General features: G+C 44.6%; 1 protein-coding gene across 4 annotated transcripts in view; it reads right to left on the bottom strand.

Moving 5' to 3' along the window:
- Window positions 1-7354, bottom strand: part of RAVER2 (ribonucleoprotein, PTB binding 2) — a 36104-nt gene extending 28750 nt beyond the window's left edge. Inside the window, exon 1 of one of the 4 annotated variants that reach the window (XM_054212821.1) lies at window positions 7124-7354. In XM_054212821.1, the coding sequence (XP_054068796.1) occupies window positions 7124-7297 (174 nt within the window). In that variant the 5' untranslated portion in view covers window positions 7298-7354. The remainder of the gene's footprint in view (window positions 1-7123) is intronic. The other 3 variants (XM_054212820.1, XM_054212822.1, XM_054212823.1) reach the window with 3 other exon arrangements.
- Window positions 7355-17502: the final 10148 nt, after the last annotated feature.

Below are 17502 nucleotides of genomic sequence, written 5' to 3'. Positions count from 1 at the left end.
TAATGGGGTGTTCATTTAACTCAAATTTTAGACCACTAAATCTTTGAGTCCATGACATGACACACGGAATTCACTGCAGATATTAAAAAAAAGGTAGTAAGAGTACATCTACATGGTTTAAAACAATAAACTGCTACTGAGGGAAAATCCAAAGGAAAATCCCAGAGACTCTGCTGGAGAGTAAGACGTGGAGCCCACAGCACCAACAAGAGTGTTAGATAACAAAGCACAAGGATGGCTGCAAAGTGCAATTTTAAACATCTCCCATCTACTAATGACCAGAGAGGTAGGAGGTCCTCAAATTTTCACCAACTGGAAATCGAGTGCCAGACGAATCCCCCCTTGCTCCTAACAAGCAAAAATTCAAAGATTGCGCTCACCATACCTTATAGTATGTTCTTTTGACAAATTTTCGTTTTCTTCAATGCTGAGTTAAAGAAAGTTCTTAGATGAGCAATGACTGTGGGATCAAGTCTGAGATGTGTAGCAGATGTTGACCTGCCCAGGCATCCAGGCACAGTGGGCACTGAGGTGGGCTCTAAAGCTTTTGCTCACCACACTCCCTCTTCATTGCCACAAACAGTCGCAAACTATGAAACCCAAAATAAAATCAAGCCTGTAATTCTAATGCCTTTGGGGCGAATCTTTTTGTTTGAGAATTGACTCTCACTTTAATAAGACCATATCCTCCAAAGATTTTCAGAAAAGTAATATAAGTAAATGTTGTCATTAAAGAACAACAGTTTCTCAATAGACTTATGATGGACAGGGAATGAAAAACATATTTCTCTGATCTTCCAGAGACATATTAGTGTGTTGGTAAGAGGAACGCTACAGGACTGGAAATTAATTTAAACCTCCTGGGTATATTGGGCATTACGCAAGCTAAATGAAAGATGAAAAAGACACAGAAGAGGTAACATGAGAGAGCAAGAGCACAAAGCAAAAGAAAAGCAATAAAGAAAATCAAAAAGCACGTACATCCTAAGGCATGAGAGCTACTCACTATCCAACAAGTATGCCTTTCATGTTCAGTCAGTGTGACGGGGGACTAACGAAAACACAAAGGCCCCTTCTACTTAAATGTCTGGCATACAACAGATTGGGAGAGAGTACTTCCTCAAATCATCACAGTTCATTAAAGGCTTTCGATCAAAAAGGAACAAGGAAAAATTGTGGCTAATCCATGGAGAAAGAAGGAATAAAAAAAACCACCACCCCCCAATCCTACCAGAAATAGAATCATGCTAAGTAGTGATTTGTCTTTTGATCAGAAACAGACACTGGTGAAAAAAAACTGGACGGGTACATCAGGTCCCAAAACACAAAATAAATCCCTATCCCAGGTGGACTGCACCAGTTTCTTATCAACACCTAAATGTTTCATCTTTCTTTAGATTCTGTCATGCCAATGAAGAACTACAGGGTATTAAAATAATTAATCAGCCCTACTTTACTTCATGTCCTACATTAAAGTAGAACAGCCCCTCTGTAAGATTTATTTTCTACCCTCAGATGATAAAGAAGAAAAGCAGAAATGTGAACGTAGTATGGTGGCATTTAAAGATAATCAAGCACAGAAGAAACTGGTCGAAAGCAAGTGCATCTTCCCCAGGGCTGGCTCAGCTGCGAAGAGGGGCATCAAAAAGTGAACAGCCCTCATTGGTCAGCTAATCTTAGCAGTGAAGACTAGAGATTTTGCTACGAGTCTCAATAACGATTAGCAAGAAAGATAGCCCAGGGTCTGCTCTTTCTAACAGCAAGTCCATGGGATCCCAACTGGTACACCAGGGTACCAGACTGCTGATCACGTCACGTTTATGAGCTACTGCTCCTGTGGAAGTTAATCAGACATAACTAAGGAACCACTAGCAGTGAGAAAACAATGACTTGGGGGAAATCAAAAACAATTCTTCTAATCCACTGGGGTAATTACAAAAACCAAACCCAACAGAAGCTGACTTGCCATACAATACTCACATAAAATCTAAAATAACAGCAGAATAAAACTTCCTGTTTAGTAAGGTGCAACTTCACTTACACTCTGGGCATCCTGAAGTTCTTAGCATCTCTTCAGCAGTAAAGGAGAGAAGTTATCATTTCCTTCCCTCCCTCTGCCCAGAGCAGTCCTCCTGCCTCCAAGAGCACTCAGAGCAGTTTTACGACAGTTCCAAGGACCTTTAATTTGTGATGCATAACTTTGAACACTGCACTTTCAACATCGTATTTACGACGGTTTTCCTTGGTATTGAAATGGATTATTTGATGCATCAGAGATAACAGCTGAGGGAGATACACACACAACACGACAATCGCAAGGGATTTCCAAGAGATTGCTACTTCATTGCCAAGCACTGACCGGAATAAAATGAATTACTACAACCAAGCTTACCTTTAAGTCTCTTTGCAAAGATTCTTGATACAAATATCAGTCTTACTACAACATTGCATCAGAGGGTATTAATGCTAACAAGAACAGACCCACTGTTTGACATTTTTCAAAAAGAGCAACACCAATGGGACGATCTTGCCTGTCTTACCGTAAAACATCACACATCACTGCTCTGCTAGGATTCCTTGGATCCTGCTTATGGCCCTTCATCCTAATGAAGCCATAAAATGATTACTCCATAAGAGTAATCTTGCAAGGACGTTTGCAAGTTAGAGGAGTATGTTCTGCAAAGGCTGCAGCAGGAGAGAGGACTGTTGCTCTGGAGAGCGCGTCCTGCACGTGAAGGCTGGTATGCAGTGCAACGTTCTTGATGTAAGCAGCAAAGCTCCATGGAGAAACAGGACAGCCAGTTGTGACTCACCACTCGGTAGCGTGTGTCCACACTCGGTACTGAAGTCTCTGTTTAAGACAGTGGCCACTGCTACAGCATTACCTCAGAATCTGAAGTACATCTGAAATAGCGCCTAGGGCTCCCATCTTCTCAGTGCACGGTGTGTTACCAGATCGCACCTCTCTCAGAGCTTCGATGCAAGAAGATCAGATCGAGAGGAGAAGGAACACTCCCTAAGTAGAACAATATACTGAGTGGATTTTTAGTACAGTTCGCATATAGCTACAATGATAGAAAAACACTGGCTTGAGGGAGGGAGGGAAAACGCTACAGCAGTTAAGACAGGAGTTGATCTGATAAGCTGTTTTACTCACAACGCTGATCCAACTAACAGGAGTCAGTCAAGAGCAGTAACAAGTGCATCTTCTATCTAATTTTATAGGTTCAGCAATCTAAAAAGGAACAAAAATATAGCTGTACAGCTATCAATGGTGCTTCACCTCAAGATCTGGAGAGGCGACAGTAATAGCGTATATCCATTTTTAGCTCATTATCCTATCACCTGTCTGATAACGTGCAGAGTTCAGGTACTGCGCTGGACAAATCAGATGAGGATGAATATGGGGAACTAACTGGCAAGCCTGGAAGACTCCACCGTGACAGGTCAGTACAAAATCGACTGACTTGCCAACTAAACAGTGAACGAAGACTTTGCCTTCAAGAATAGTGAAGGTGCTAATAAAAATGTTTACCACAGATCTGTCCCAAAAATACCTTTCTCCATCGTTGTAGTGAGAGAATTGTTTGAAGAAATACTAATCCTGCAAGTACGTATTTGCAGATTGAGCTATAAGCCCATTGCAGAAAGAACCTTCTTAACATAATTTTGACTTAATTTGTTCGCCCTTGGGGTTTGTTTCATACTGACACTCAATGAAAAAAAGCTCGTGAGGGAATGCTGACTTCCTCGGTGTGACAGACTGCAAAGTGCTTTCTTCAGGCTGTCCTTCCTCCTGAAAACGGGCTCTGGATTTCCTTAGGAACACAGATGTTGCCAAATGCATTTACAGAAACCCCACTTGCCAAGATTCAGACGTGGGCAACCTTTACCCCTTAACAATAGCCACCCAGCACCTAAAGTGCTGAATGCTTCTGACACTTAATGACCTCTCTGTTTGTTTGGTTTCTACGACTACAAACCTCTGGCACTCTGTTTCTGGTTCAGGAACTTCATGGCTAAGGTACATTTCATCTGTGTCCTTAAGAGTAATTTTATTTATTTTTTTTAATTCAGTTTAACACAGGTGGAACTCCAAAGGTAAAAGAAGATTACAGGTACAATAATAAAGTTAATATGTAGCTACGACTGGCAGAGGAAAATGTTCATTGCCTAATTTCGCCTGAAAAAAAATTGGAGTTTTGTTCTTATTTTGAAGTTGATAAACCATCTGACAAAACTCACCAGTCTGTGTCAGCAGAAGAGCCATTTCTTGCTTGAAAACTATTTTCGTAAATCCTGGCCTCACTCTTCAAGTAACAACAAACGATAGCAAACCCAATATCCCAATGATTAGAGATGAATAACTACGTTTATGGAAAGCTGTTCTGGAAGACTGTGCTGCATTTTAACGATGTTCACCTCTTTCTTGATGAGGAATAAATTGGCCAGGTTAGCAATAGGTTATCTGATTTTACTTGGCTAACCATTATTTCAAGAAGAAAACGGCAGACAAAACACCTCTGCATGGTGTTTACCAAGGGCGTTAATTTGATTTAAGGAATGTTAAGGTTCACGGTAATTTTTGGAAATGCATGACAGCCAAATACACAGGTATGCTTAACATGCCTGACCACAAACATACCTCTCCTTTCCAAAACTGCTCCAGGACAGAAACTTCGTCTCTAGAGCACAACTAGTCTGCCTTTGCGTGCCAACACCAATAGATTAATGATGTTAAAAATTAAAATGACATTTTTTGAAACTGTATTTCAGGATCTGCACGTGGTGGTACTGTTCCAGCCTAGTAACAGGTGAACATTAGAACGTCATATTGGAGAAAAAGGCATCTAAGTGCTACTTTTGAGTCATCAAAACAAAATGGCAAACTTCCAAAATACTGTGAGGCTGCCAAATTGGACCTTCACATTAGTATTTCCCTGCAGCATTCTTTGTCTGACCAAGAAATGCCAAACTTGATGGTTTCCATATAGGCGAGATGTGCTTTTAACCAGTCACGTGAATTATGAAGTACCTGCTGTGTGCACCAGTCTGACATCGTTGAGTGTCAGACAAAGTGATCCTGTTCTGGCTATCTGCAGCAAGCGTCTTGTGATATGCCAGTAAGCCCTCTCTGTCAACACAGTCACGCGTGATGGCTTCTTGAAGAGACGACAAAGATTAGCAGGGTTTTCCAAGTTGTGAGTTTGCTATTGATTAGGTCATTAGGTTGCTATAAACAGAGGTGAGGGTCTGTATGTAAAACGTCGTGCAGGATCATAGCAAAACTGTCACATCTAAAACTCTACGACCACCTAAAATCACGTGGCCGGACAGACCAAAAGGCACCATATACGTGAGAACAAAACGTCAAGAAGTGCAGCGGCAAGCAAGCTCGGTACTCTGGATCAAATTACACTGATCGCTGAAAGATTCTCTCTAAAATGAATGGTCTCTTTCTACTGCAGTTATGGAGAAAATGATAGTCTTCACGTGCTGCACTTACCCGCAGGTAGTAAAACTGCCTGTGCTTTAGAAAGAGAGGGGAAGAGACACAAGGAGTGGTTTAGAACAAAAGCTGTAATTACGTTTTTTTATGCTTGTGCATCAAGTTGAATATTTGGAGCCGGTAAAGATCCAGTAAGTGACTGCAGAACTACATCACCTCAAAGTCTGAATCACACGCATTAGGTTTCAGAGTTCACCAATTTTCTCCTCCGAATTGCAGTAATTTGAGCAGAATTTTCCTAAAGCACCAACAGACTGCAGAAAACCACTTTCACTGACTGCGCGCTGCTCACCTCAGAAAAAAACAAACAACAACTCAGGCTTGAAGCTTTTTAGCTTTGCTTTTAACAGAAACTGGATGTGTTGCAGGATTGGACATCAGGAAAAATTTCTTCACCAAAAGGGTTGTCAATCATTGGCCCAGGCTGCCCAGGGAAGTTGTGGAATCGCCATCCCTGGAGGTATTTAAAGGACGGGCAGACGTGGTGCTGAGGGACGTGGGGTAGTGATAACTTGCCAGTGCTGGGTTAACGGTTGGGCTTGGTGAGGGGTCTGGGGCACAAGCCTTGTGAGGAGCGGCTGAGGGAGCTGGGGGTGTTCAGCCTGGAGAGAAGGGGGCTGAGGGGAGACCTTCTCGCTCTCTACAGCTCCCCGAAAGGAGGGGGCAGGCAGGGGGGGTCGGGCTCTTCTCCCAAGGAACAGGCCATGTGACAAGAGGAAACGGCCTCAAGTTGCGCCAGGGGAGGTTTAGGATGGATATTAGGAAAAATTTCTTCACCAAAGGGGTTGGCAAGCGTTGGCCCAGCCTGCCCAGGGCAGTGGTGGAGTCACCATCCCCGGAGGTATTTAAAAGCCGGGCAGATGTGGTGCTGAGGGTCGTGGTTTAGTGGTGGACTTGGCAGTGTTAGGTTAACAGTCGGATCCGATGATCTTAAAGGTCCCTTCCAACCATGCCGGCTCTACGACTCTCTGGTAAGGTCTCCCAGCCTGCCTGCACACAGCGAGTACACCGGTGCCCCCCCTGCAGCACCGCTAAGGGGCCGTGGACGGGCCGCGGCTCCCCTTCAGGCGCAGCCACACGAGTGCCATTACCGCACTCATTAGCCGTGCTGATCTGCACACTTTGGCACAGAAACGCTCCCTCAGAGCACCCCCGGCTTTGCCCCGGGACCGGGTCTGCTCCCTCACGCCGTTGGGGCCCGGCCCCGGCAGCCGGGCCGGCAGCGGCCGCACCGGCACGGTGCCGTGCCCCGCCAGCCCGGCGTCTCTCCCCGCCCATGCGAGCGACTCTTCCCGCCGCGGGGAAGGACATGCCGGAGCCGCTCTCCTCAGGCACCGCGGCCACCGGCGGCAACAAAGCCGCCTGCCAAAGACGTCGGGAGAAGCCCGAGCGGACCCGGGGCGGGGGGAAGGGAAGCTGCAGCCCCCGGATCTCCCCCCGGGAACGAGGGCAAACGCGGGCAGCCCCGCACCTCCCTCACGCCGGCCATGGGGAGCGGCTTCCCCGCAGCCCTCCGCCCCGGGTCGGGCCCCCCGCCCCCGGGCACGGCCCGCCCGAGGAGCCGGCGGTAGCGCGCCACGCCGCCGGCCGGCTGAGGGGAGGCGGCGGCCGTACCTGGCTGCTGCTCTCGGCCGGCAGGTTCCTCAGCAAGATCTTGCGCCTGTTGCTCAGCTCCCGCCGGGTGCTCGCCAGGCGCCTCGCCACCTCCTCGGGGCCCAGCGGTGGCGGCCGAAACCCCCGCGGCGGTTCCGCGGGCAGCTCCGCGCCGCGCTCGGCTGCTGCCGCCATCTTGCAGAGCGAGCTGGGGGGGGGCAGCGGCGGCGGTGGTGGGCGGGCGAGCCGCGGGGCACGGCACGGCCACGGCACGGCCCGCCGGAGGGGCGCGGGGAGCCACGCCAGGCCCCGCCGCCCTCCCCGCCCCGGCCCGCCCCGCCGCCGGGCCGCGCCCGCCGCCCTGCCCGGGGAGGCTGGAGTCCGCCGAGGAGCCCGGTGAGGGAGCAGGGGGCTCGGCCGCCCCGGCAGCCCCGACCTCGGCCCGGTGCCGCACAAAGGGGCGCAAATCCCCCTCTGAGGAGAGAAGGACGGCGGGGGGGAGCGGAGGAGACTCGAGGGGAGCCCCGTGGTGCATGGAGGGGCCTCAGGCTGCCACCCCTTTGGGGCACGTGGGAGTAAACGGGCATCAGAGGGTGAATTTCATCCCCACAGTAACGTATCTCGAGTCAGATGTAAGGGACGGACTTGAGCACTCTTGAGGAGAGAGGTTGTGGCTCCGTTACGAGGGAAATCACCTCAAGAACCATCGCGATGGAGGTGCCTCCAGGAGGCTAGGGCTGGGACACCATCTCCCTCCCTGGGGCACGATGAGGCCCGGCGCCCCCAGAAGGCGTCACTTCCCCAAAGTCCCACTGTCGGTAGCTTCCTTAGGTATGATTCCACCCAGAGAGACTGAAATGCAGAGCGACAACAAAATAAAGCCGATCTGGAGTGAACCCAAATGTTCCATCAGAGGCTAGCAGGCAGGAAGGCCCAAGATGATCTCATTCTAGTTTTACGCTTCATCAGAAACATACCAGAGAAATTACAAAGCATCCAAATGGGTAAATCAATGCCTGGGTGCTGCACTTGCAGCAAAAGCCACCCTCTTGTGGCAAAGCACCACGTAATGGTGGACGGGCAGGAGAGGGCTTGCTGCTGTCACGAGAAGAACGGGAAGGAGTATTTCTGGGGGCCACTGTAAAAGAAATTTCCCCTGCTATAAAGCCTCCCTCCATAAAAATGTTTCACTCTCTTAGCTCTTCCTTTAAAATAGGTTATTCTCTTGGAAAGTTCATTTCTCCTTAAGCATAGTTACTTGCAGTGTCATTTACAACACAGTAAATTTAGCTCTTAGCGTTGTCATCATTGCTATAAATGAATGAAGAATAATTTAAATATTTGCATCCATTTTTAGATACGAGGCCGACCGCGAAGAACATGCAAAAGAGAATCCAAACCTGAAAAATAGTAGTCTCTAAAAGGAAATTGGAAGCACAGTTTAAGTTAAACTGGGTATATGCGAATAAGTTCTTATCAAGAAAATCTAATTCCTCAAACCAGGACAATGATAATTCTTGACTAGGTTTAAAGAGCCATTTTAGAGACAGGATTACCAGTTACACAAAGAAAACACCAAACAACAATAGTGTTTTTAGAAATTGCTTTGGTCCAAACCAAAGCTGGCAAGTTAAGACTACAAAGAATCTTGGACCTTCATTACTTCTAAATTTAATTTAAAAACTACTGAGCAAACAATAATCAAAGTACTTTTTGTTCTTCTTGGTGTATTATTAAAAAAAAAATTGTCAGGGCTGTTCAAGGGCTTCCTTTTCCCTAATATTTTTAAGCAGGTAATGTCCCTCCTCCTTCAGTATGAATTTTTGGAAATCAGAGGTGTGAAGGACATGAGTAAATGGTTTGTGTATTTGTCATGGGAGAATTTGAGAACAGCCACATTCAGCCTGTCCCAAACAATATTAGCTTACCCTTCATACTTACACCAAGAAACAGGAGCAACAAGTATAACACATTAATTAGCGTGAGATCTGATCTAAATAAAATTTCATATTCTTAGAAAAACAAGATTTTCACAGGTCACCATACTTTGAGAAATGTAACTGAAAAAGAAGTGTATACATGCTGGGTTTTTTCAAATTTCAGATGAAGATTTGCATTTTAAAGCTATGAAATACCTCTTCCAGCACAAGCTATGAGGTATAAGGCTTCTTATGCCTAGATTTACAGATTATTAATCCTGCTACCTATAAAATTATCCATGGTAAAGATAAAAAAAAAATAATGTGAGTGGAAAGCATGCTAGTGAGTGTTTACAAACTGGTGTTCAGTTCAAGCTATGAAATTGAAGTAGGGATAACTAAATACTGTCTCCTCATAGATATCTGAATCGTATCATGGATTATATGAGGTAAATTATGCTGGGACCATTGGAAAGATTGCTCTGCTAGGAATACTGAAACACGTAACGACCTCCTCAGAAATAATTGCCAGATTAAGCTATTACAGTAGAAATTATGGATATGCTAAAACATGCAGTTAAGTGAAACTAATAAAGTAGTGAAAGCAGAGTAATTAATTATACCATTAATTTTTCCAGTTTGAAGGTGGATGCTTTGGTTCACCTGTGTGTTACTGATAATTAATCCTACCTATAGCAATTACCTTCTCAAAAGCTGCCCGCGTTTTTTTTGGGTTTTCTTGTAGGCTGTAAGTGTATCTGAATGAAAGTCATTAAGAGTTAAAGTGCATTGCTAAAAGAAATAGTTCGGAAATGAATAGCTTGACATTAATGGCAAAAAATAAAACTACTGCAGTATTAGTTGTAAATACTTCCAGAGAAATGTAAGCATTTTTTTTTTACTTGACATGCATATTTAAAAGATTGCATTTTATAGCTAAAACTACTCAGCTTTTTTTTCTGCCCAGCGTTCACATTGCCCAGGTAAATGAAGGAACTGACTGCACTAAAAGGCAACTACAAAGTGCTGCGGGAAGAGAGCAGGAAAGATCAAAGATACTGCCGTTGTCCATGGAGACGGTCCGTGAAAACGAACAGGGAGGTAGGCCACGCGTCACCTCATTCGACAACCAAAATCAGCCAAACAAGCAACAGCACCAATAACTGACCTGACCCACGGAAATATTCCCTCTTCAACCCAAATGTCGTCCTGTTTTAAACTACAGTACACCCTCAAGCAGGTACCTGGAGAATTAAAATACCATTTTAAGTAAAAGAACAATCAAAATTAGGCACTGATAAGTAAAACACTAGAGCCCTTTGGAGCCCTCCCAGAGCATCAGTGAGCACGTTAATACAGTACAGAGGTTGTGCAAGCCAACAGTTCACAAACATATCGACGCATTAGGTGTGCAGTTCTCTCATTTGACAAGTTAATCTTCTGCCTTCAGGAGTTCTGAAGAATGCCATACAGTTTCTGCCAGAAGAACCAAAACCCCAGGCTGGTAGCACCGGTTACCATCCTCTCTGCTGGTTTTGGCCAGCACTCCCTCAGGTCAGCCATTACTGCTCTCGGCTGTGGTTTTTGTACCTGCTAACTAACTGCTTTGTAACAGTGAAAATAGAACTGTGTAAGCCTGAACAGTCCTCGCTAGCCCATGCTGGGAGACCTGACACAGGGTAGGGAACCCTCTCACAAACCTCTGTGCTGCTGCGTCTGCAGGAGCGGGAAACGTCTTCAGGAAGATGCTGAGATGGCGCAACTCAAGATGAAATGCAAGTGGTAACAGTCCCCAGCCAGCCGTGCCCAGGAGGGGGAGAGGCCAGTGAGCCCGTGCATATATGTATTTATGAATTTTCCTTGAAGAATTTCATCTTGTTGACTACAGACCATCCTCCTATATGCAGACATTGCACGCACACGTTTGTATGAGCATACTGTTACTCACTTTATGTTGCTTTCAAAACAAAGCCCTACACATTTATGCTTTGCACTCTTAAACAGTCTTTAGTTTTCTAATGCACTTTCATTATGTTGCGAAACTGCTGCAAAAGCAAAAAGCGCTATTTAAAAATAGCAGAAAAGTGTTGTGACCTGTAAGCGTAACTTTGGTTGCACTGCTGACTTGATGCTATTATACAGAGAAGCCACTTGCGGTAATTTAATTTAGTTCACTAAATTCCCTGTTAATTAAGAGTAATGTACCCATCCGCAGCGGTTGCTTTTGTAGCTCTTCTAAGCTGGAGATTAATTTACTCATGCTTCTGCAGCTTTGAAGTAATACGAGCCATATATTTTGTTTTTCATTTTTATGGGTTGAGAGTGTTAAAAGAGAATTGTGTTACAAAAATTCTTTCGGAATTAAAGATGCACTCAGGCACAAATGTCCACGTTCAAAAGTACAAACAAGTTCAGATTTGTGCAGATAAAATAAAAGCCAAGATTTAGAACATCTGCTGGATCTCAAAGACCCATCTGATGTTCCCAGGTATACGAGACACTAGGAATGTATCTGTGAGCTCTTTAGGTAAGTGATTTCTTATATGAAAGAGAAATCTAAACAATTTCTGAAGTGATGTGATTGGTATGTTTCCTGCAGTGAGGGTGTGGAATCCATCAGTTGCTGCAAATTCAAAGCTTCCATAAAAATCCCTGATTGCTGGCACCACTTCCTGTGAACAAAGTGCAAACGACAACATTCTGTGTAGTCTATATTATGCCCCCTGTCTCAAGCTCTAGCTGCTCCTTTTGTTTCATTAGGAAACTGAAAATTTGGAACCAAAATACGTAGGTTCAGTTGTCAACACCTGTAATTAGTTCAGTGATGAGCATCTAGGTGCTCAGTCATTTATCTCACAAATGCAAGTTGCCTCCAAAATATACCAAGGTGCCAACAGAAGTTCCTTTCACCATTTTTCTAACAGGTTTAAATACATCCGACATCCTCAGTGTAACAGTCTATAGCGCAGTAACAGTGGGGATCATTGAGAAACCAATGGAATTTCATATCAAATCACCAACCCAGAGCAGCACAGCGAGCAACTGACACCTTCTGGATTCTGGTGAAGCAAAAGCTTCGTAACCCCTCGCTGCCGCTACAGCATAGTCTCAGCCTTCTTCAGTAATTAACCCTTAGGATACCTCAGCAAGGCTAGACTGCAATTTTGTTGAGACAAGTACTGTGTCACGGTGAATCCTCCCAACTATCTCCTAAGCTCGTTTTAATACCAGAGATATTTTGATCAACGTTTCCTTCTCCAAGCGCTTAGGAATTGCAGTAATACAGGATCGGGCTTCAGGTCCATCCAGTCACATCCCAGCAGTGCCCATCTTGTCGAAGAGATGCCAGATGGGCAACAGATTGTTGCAGAGACCACGACAGCCACACGCTTCATTCAATTAACACTCAGATTCACTTTGCTCGTATTCCTTTGCAGGAGCCATATTTGTACTGAACGTAGCTCACATTGACTGGAATATGTCAGGTACTGCTGTTTAGGACCAAAAATGGGATGTTTCTTTACTCCTGAAACATTCTTCCATCCAGACACAGAAACACGTCAAGTGACTTTGCTCACAGCTGAACATTTTCTTTTTAAGTGGAACCTGATAGCTATTAAACGTGGTGTAACTCCGCTCCTAAATGCGTTAGGAATGATGGATTACCTCAGTAACAGGCTGCTTAGCGACTGCGCCTCAGTTTCCATTCTGGAACACAGGGGTCTGCAAATAAAGTGTAAAAAGATAAAAGAGGTAAGAGCTATAACTTATAAAGCGAGTAACTATTCTGAGGAAATCATTACACTGAAACACAATGTAATGGTCTATTTTGGGAATTGTGGTCTTTGCAGTAGAATTTATAACCTTTGTTGACTAATGCATATCATTAGCAAATCCCTGCGAGGGTTATATTTAAAGGCAGCAAAAAAAAAAAAAAAAAAAAAAAGAGTAAATCTCAAAACAAACCACCACAAAACAAATCCAGCTTCTTGAGTAATAACTGAGAATAAAAGCAAATAAGATCAAACAACTATTATATGTACAGTCCTCTTCAATAAATGGTTCTAAAGGCCAATATATTCACGGGGGAACCTCGGCAATACTTTCTCCTAAAACAATACCCTTCCTGCCTTAACTGACCGTTCTTCCCTGCACGGGCTTTATTTTTCCTCATTCAGAGTCAACTTCAAATTTAGTAATAACTTCTTGGCTGAAAGTACATTTTGGCAATTTCAGTATTTTAAAAAAAAAAAAAAAAAAAGTCTTCCTTGGGTTTCTAGCAAAAGCAGGTACAACCCCACATTCCTACGCAGAGTGGTTTTATTGGCCAGCCTGTTCATGTGCTGCGAATTGCAGTTTCAAATCATTCTGCCTGCCTCGCGTTTTCTATAAGGGCCTGTTTTCTAGGAACTGGAAAGTGACACTGATAGTTCCCGGGAAATTGTGAAATCATTTCCCATCAAATAATAGTGAAATCATAATGTTGAGTTAAAGCATTCACCAGGGTAAATGGATACATCTCCCTTACTACCTGATTTACAGCCCCTACAGGTCTGGCTAATTATAAACTTGAAGAAAATCTTTGAGGTAATTAACTGAATAGTTAGTACGTACTGGGAGCGACCAGGCACCTTACCAGCGATTTGGTTTGATATGATAAAGCAGTCGGTGATTTATCCCTGCCAGCAGAGGCTGGGGTTTGAAACACCCCCACCCCCACTATTTTGTCCTTTAAAATGCTCTAACTTGTTAAATATGGAAAGCTGGCACAAAGGATGTAGTGCAAGCTAAACTTTCCCAATGCGTTCTTAAAAAATTTATGAGACTTTCAAATGTTCTGACATTCAGTTATAAAAAAGGTTTCTATAGAAACTGCCACGCAACATGACTTTTTGCTATAAACACACTTAGTGAAGTGTCTGACTTCTACATGTTCATTCTGTTTTCATGGGATAAAAAAAACCCCATCCCCTTCCTGTTATCCAGGTTCTGTGGCTGAGGCCACAGCAGTAACACATTTTGAGTCGTTTATAGAGATTTCCTCAGTTAAGCTGCAATGGAAATAAACACACTTAAAAAGGTTATTATTATTTTGCAGGAATTAGATCACGTAGTTCAATTACTCAACCTTTAATCTCTCCCAATTGCATGTGATTTGCATACCCGCTGCCAAGAGAATTGATAGTGGGAGGAAATTAATTGTTGAAGCCTCAGAAAGTTGGAAAACTGAAAATAAGTATACTAAAACTATTTGACCAAGTTCCCGGTTTCCTGCAGTTCTCCGTGCCAACCCATCTCAGAGCGGCTGTCTGATTTCATTACCTCTAGGTGCAGGGCAAGAGTTTTAAAACTGGAAATATCCATCAGCGTTGACCAAACTGGAAATACTTGGCAATCTAACCCAAGGCTGGCCCATTGTTCAACTGGTGAGATGGCGCCTGGGTTCAAAGAGGAGAGACGGCCAGTTGCCCAAGAAGGTTGGTGGGGCTCCACCTCTTTCTGCGCATTTTTTGATGCGGGCGTTCTGCTTGTAAAAGGTGCTGTCTCGCCACTCTGGGAGCCCGGGGTCGTTCCCTCGCCCCGTGGAGCTGTGGTTGTACTCGTGCCTCCACCCTTCCCTGCCAGGCGGAGGGTGGGTAGAAGGTTCCTGCACTATGCTTTTTGGTCAAGTTTCCCTTTCTTGCTATCGCTGGTTTTGTTCCATTAGTGGCAATAACAGTGGAGAGCACTTGTTCAGGCAGTGCTCCAAGAAGCTGGTGGTTTTGCCAGTGTCAGCTAGAAAAATGTAGAATAAAATAGAACAAAACATAATTGTTCCTGCTGGCTCCTGGCTTCTGAGAGCAGTACCATCTACCGCTGCCGCTAACGAAACCAGCCCAGGGATAACAGCAGTGAAGGTTTCCACGGCATTTAGAGGCGGCCATTATGATTCATCTTGGAGCTGAAGGTGAAACTTCCAGATCTAATACACGTTCCGCCTCTGCCATCAAATTCGTGCTTCTCTTCTGCTCAGGCCGTCGCTATTGCTAACTGCTACCGACCGCCGCTTTCTGATGGGCATAGAATTGTGTTGCATTTAACGGAAGTCTTGGTTAAACCGAGTAGATCTGATTATTTGATGGAAACTCTTCTTTTACTTTGGATGTTTATTTTCCCTTAATATGTTATTGATCAACTGTTTACTGAGAATCTCACTGAAGTTTGCAGAAGAGGGGTAGAAGGGATTAAGCCTTTCCCTGCAAGGCAGCAGACAACCTGTAAGCGCGTGTTCGAGTGCAGGCAAAGTCAGTAACTCACTTTGGAAGCTGTTTGCACACAGCGTTAGACACGCTCCGAAGCTCTGCCAGTTCAGGCTCCGTCGGGTTCCCAGGCAGAGGGTCTGCCTATCCCAGCCTCAAAATCGCCACCCAAAGCAGGCGATAGATGTGCAGAGGGAGGGAAGCGTCAGGCTCTTTAAGGAGATAAAGCCGGCGGCGTTTCTGCGCCTGCGCTGGCGCACACAGCAGTTATGTTTGGCACTTGACTAACGAGGCAGGGGCCGGAGGGCTGCACTCTTGGACTCCAGTCTCTAAATTCCACCGTAGCCTTGGCTTCAGAAACGCAAGCCCTTCTCTAGGCCAAGGTCCTTCTGTGACTCAGTTCAGAGCACATAAAGTAGAGAAAATAATTACCTCTCATCACGTAGAAGCGTTGCAAATAAGTAATACGGAATACTTTACGGCACTTAAGATTAGTTTTTCATAGTTGGAGACCATGGCAAAGGGGGAATCGTACAGCAAAACAACTCAACAGTTACCAAAGTAACTGCTGTAGGAATTAATATTCCAAACATCACTGGAAGCGTAGTGCAGGCTCCTTTGAAAATCCCAGCCATAGCTGGGATTCTCTTTTAAAAACAAATGAAATGGGTAGCTAAGAGCTAGGAACGCTGCAAATTAATCTTTGCACTTGCATCCAGCCGTTTGGATTACCTGCACCCTCTTAACTTGATCCAGGTCTTCTGCATCCTATTTTTTCCCCCTTTTCCATATTTGCTGCCAGTTTACTACCACCGTTTGTACTCTGACAAATCTACTTTCTATCCTCAACACCGTTTCTGGGTCACTTTACCGAACAAACCCCCTGAAAGCTCGAGACCTCATTTTGACCTGTTACAGTCACATCCACCGCTGCACACGTGAACGGCGCCCGAATTCTCATCTCTCTTCTCTCTCATTGCCAAGGGCAAAGGTAAAGATAGTATTTCGTGGCTTAAGTGGCCTTATAAAACGCTCATGGGCAAACTGTAACATACTCTTCTTTCCAAATCGCATTTTGTATCAAGGCAGTAATATAAACAAATTAAAAAAACATCTCAATTAGTTTTCAAGCAATATATTCTGAACATGTGAACATGCCTCTCCCTCTGGCCAGCTGGGTTACTTGGATGGAGAACCTGCTTGTTACATACAGGAAAAATCAATACACTTCACACTTCTCAAATACTGAAAGCATTGAGTCAATTTAACGTTAGTGAACACAAACCAAAGGCAACACTCGTTTTCCTTTCAGAACTTGTTTGGGAAGAAAGAAAGAAAGAAAACCTACAGGAAATTAATGTAACTAAGTTTCAGAAATGAAACAAGTGGAAAATTGATGGCCGTAAAGTCTCGCAGTTACAGGTAAGGCGGATCGGGGTAGGAGTCCATCCCAGGCAGCTAACTGCTCCTCCGTCAACACGGTAAAATAATCACGGGGAGGGAAGGCCGTGGCAGCAACACCTGCAATAAAAACGGAAGAGCTGTCCTGCGGCTTCCTAGAATCCACAACTACATCCAGGTTCCCTGCTGTATTTATGAGGTTTCGTTTTAAATGAGCAACAGGATCTTTCCCAGCGTTAGTTATTCCTGCTGGGACAAGGTTCGCTGGCAGCATCTGAAGCTGTGACTTGGCACACCTCCCTATCTGTGTTTTTTCCCGTAATTATTCCTTAATTGCAAGAGCTTTGGGTCTTCTCATTACTTCAAGTATAAGCAAGGCTGTCCGGGCCCCAGGAAGCAAGAACGGTTTGTATGTCCTGGAACAGAAGGGATGAAGCAGCAGCGAGGTGCAGCTCTGCAAAAACCCGTAAAGGTAAAAAGCTTTTAAAGGTAAAGGCGAGGGAGTTTGATCGCTGCGACTTTTTGACAGCTGTTCAGAGAGAAGCGTAACCCAGGCATTTCTGGCGGGGCTGCAACAGAGAACGCTGCCAGCAGTTTCTAAGAACAATAAATAAATCTCTCCACTGAAACACCACTGTACTCAAGAAAGTAATTAATATCATTGCATTGCACAAGGTATGTGCTTATTCCTATTACTTTCTGATACATTTTGAACAAAAGTTACTTCTCCCGCTATAAAATACTACAGAATACGCCAGTGTGGGTTAAACACAGGTATGTATACATTCATTAACACTGCAGTTTAATTAAAGCTGGACTTAATGATGTGCTCCATAGCCTT

Source organism: Rissa tridactyla, chromosome 8 (genome assembly GCF_028500815.1).
Source record: "Rissa tridactyla isolate bRisTri1 chromosome 8, bRisTri1.patW.cur.20221130, whole genome shotgun sequence".
NCBI lineage: Eukaryota > Metazoa > Chordata > Aves > Charadriiformes > Laridae > Rissa > Rissa tridactyla.
This window is presented reverse-complemented; position numbering and strand designations above follow the sequence as displayed.